The sequence below is a fragment of the Antrostomus carolinensis genome, unplaced genomic scaffold (assembly GCF_000700745.2).
Source record: "Antrostomus carolinensis isolate BGI_N321 unplaced genomic scaffold, ASM70074v2 scaffold53992, whole genome shotgun sequence".
Lineage (NCBI taxonomy): Eukaryota > Metazoa > Chordata > Aves > Caprimulgiformes > Caprimulgidae > Antrostomus > Antrostomus carolinensis.
In genome coordinates this window covers 2045-4804 of record NW_010301308.1, presented here as the reverse complement: position 1 = coordinate 4804, position 2760 = coordinate 2045, and the positions used below count along the sequence as shown (strand labels likewise).

Below are 2760 nucleotides of genomic sequence, written 5' to 3'. Positions count from 1 at the left end.
TTTCCAACCTTAATGATTCCATGATCTGTGCTCACGCTGCAGTTTGCTGCTGACACATGAGCTGATCCTTCAGCGTCACTCGAGGCGGGAGTTTGATTTTGAGATCACAGTCTGGTTCTGTAACATGCAGAGCTCAGGCCTTTTCCTACAACTGAGCTGGATGGTGCTGTGGGGACATTAACTCTCCAAACAGCCGTGTCAGTTGTTCTGTGCTGTGTGGAGCTCTCTGTATGTCTGTCCCTCAATGAGGATTTGTGATTTTATTTCTTTTCCCTTCTTTTATAACAGGCTTTTTCAAGGTTCTGGGTCAGCTGACTGAAACTGGAGTTCCAAGCCCAGAGCAGTTTATCAGTGAGTACATCATTATTTCTTGGCATTTCTGTAGAGCTTGCTGGGAACCAGAGGATGCTGATGCTGACAACGAAGCTACTGGGTTGTGAGGCTTCTGTGACCTCCTGATGCCAGAGGGATTTATTAGCTCAGCTCCCCTGGGGCAGCCTTTGGCGCTCAGCGTCGGATCTGGTCGCAGCAGCTTTCTTGGCTGGGTCAGGCTCAAATTGTGTATGTGCTGGGGAGGGACTTTTCATAAGGGCAGTTAATGACAGAACAAGGGGAAATGGCTCTAAACTGGAAGGGGGAGATGGAGATGAGATGTGAGGAAGAAATTCTTTAGTGTGAGGGTGGTGAGACCGTGTCCCAGGTTGGCCAGAGAAGCTGTGGCTGCTCCTCCCTGGAAGTGTTCTCGGCCAGGCTGGATGAGGCTTTGAGCAAGGTGGTCTAGTGGAAGGTGTCCCTGCTGATGGCAGGGGGGTTGGGACTGGATGAGCTTTAAGGTCCCTCCCAACCCAAACCATTCTGTGATTCTATGATTCATTCTATGATTTTGAGACTGAGCTGTAGATACCTGGCAGGCTGCTGGGGGGTGGCTTGTTTTGGCTGAGGTGTCACAGAAGCACTGGGGAGGCAGAAGCCTTTGATCACAGCTCAACAGCATCCTGAGCTGGCTTCACTGGTTTCACTGAGGTGTGAAAGAACTTAGAGGAGGTGCTGCCACCTTCATTGTGGTGCTGGGGACGGAGGGTTCTCCTGGCAGCTCAGGAAAAGGCATGTGTTTAATTTCTGCATTTTTTGGGTTAGTCTGACTCTGGGACTTCCAGGTTCTGGGGTGTCTTGGGCGCATCTTCCTTGTGATCCTGAACCCTGCAGCGATCTGCATTTAGAATCTGTTGCAAGCATTAGGCTTCCCAGCAATTTAATCTGAGATTAACAGTTCTGCTGTCTTGTCTGCTCCTACAGAAACCTTTGAGCACATGAAGAGATCTGGAGATTACTACGTCACTGTCGTAGAAGACACAAATCTTGGACAGATTGTCGCTACGGCGACGCTGGTGATAGAACACAAGTTCACTCACTCCTGTGCAAAGGTATGTTCTGTTCCCTCACTGCAGCTGCACAGTGAGGACAGAGACCCTGTCCCCTGTCTCTGTTCCTGTTTTCCTGGTGTTACTGTGGGATGAAGTACCTTCTGCTGGGCAGTGACAAAAACACTTGAAAAGTCTCTCCCATCCTTGGGTGCTCAGCTAAATAGTGAAAGGAAATAATAGTGAAAGGAAGGAAATAATAGTGAAAGGAAGCTTTGGCTTCTCTTAAAGAAAAAAGAGCAATTTGATGTCTGTCCCATTCTCCCAGTGATAGTGAGAGGAAGGAAATAATAGTGAGAGGAAGGAAATAATAGTGAGAGGAAGGAAATAATAGTGAGAGGAAGGAAATAATAGTGAAAGGAAGGAAATAGTGAAAGGAAGCTTTGGCTTCTCTTAAAGAAAAAAGAGCAATTTGATGTCTGTCCCATTCTCCCAGTGAACTTTTGAACTAGTCAGGCTTGGTTCTGATGGAGCAGATGGTTGAGGATCTCGCTGCTGTGACATCCCAGCCAGACAGGGAGCTGGAGAGACACAAATCCCTCGGTGGGTCAGGCTGTGCTGGGCCTGCAGCTCTGCTGGGTGCTGGAAGGGGAATTACGAGTGTGTGGAGCACAGCAGGAGCTGAATCTCACTAGGCAGCAGAAAATCCAAGTGTGAAACGTAGCACTGGAGGGAAACTAACACAACAGCGTTCCCTTCGAGTAACCCTTGCCTGTGTTTTCACAGAGGGGAAGGATAGAAGATGTCGTGGTGAGCGGGGAGTGCAGAGGAAGGCAGCTGGGGAAGCTGTAAGTATTCACCTTCACCATTCACTGGCGGGCAGGCAGCGAGCCCTCGCTCAGCTGGTTTCTGTCCCCACGCTGATGGGTGTCAGCAAACACGCTGGCAAAGATGGTTCCTCAGAGCTCTGGGAACAGGATTTCAGCTCTGAGGGGCAGATCCTCCCCAGCCAGGCATGGGAAAAGAGTTTAGCTAGGAGGTATCACTGCCTGGCAGAGTGCAAGGTGAGGTGATGAGGGGCTGGAGCATCTGCCTGACGAGGAGAGGCTGAGAGAGCTGAGACTGTTCAGCCTGGAGAAGAGCAGCCTGAGAGGGGATCTGATCAATGTCTATAAATATCTGAAGTGTGGGGGCCAAATGGATGGTGCCCAGTGACAGGACAAGGGGCAATGGGCACAAACTGGAACATCAGAAGTTCCAGACAAACTTAAGGAAAAACTTCTTTCCTGTGAGGGTGCCAGAGCCCTGGGACAGGCTGCCCAGAGAGGGTGTGGAGTCTCCTTCTCTGGAGATGTTCCAAACCCACCTGGACACTTTCCTGTGCAACCTGGTGTAGGGA

At 50.1% G+C, this 2760-nt stretch overlaps 1 protein-coding gene across 1 annotated transcript in view; it reads left to right on the top strand.

Annotated features, from left to right (window-relative positions):
• Window positions 1-42: 42 nt before the first annotated feature.
• The window catches only part of GNPNAT1 (glucosamine-phosphate N-acetyltransferase 1), a gene marked incomplete at its 5' end in the record, with an annotated part of 3297 nt that continues 579 nt past the window's right edge, over window positions 43-2760 (top strand). The window contains 4 exons of the mRNA XM_010163383.2: window positions 43-119; window positions 289-351; window positions 1297-1424; window positions 2148-2209. Of these exons, the coding sequence (XP_010161685.2) occupies window positions 43-119; window positions 289-351; window positions 1297-1424; window positions 2148-2209 (330 nt within the window). The remainder of the gene's footprint in view (window positions 120-288; window positions 352-1296; window positions 1425-2147; window positions 2210-2760) is intronic.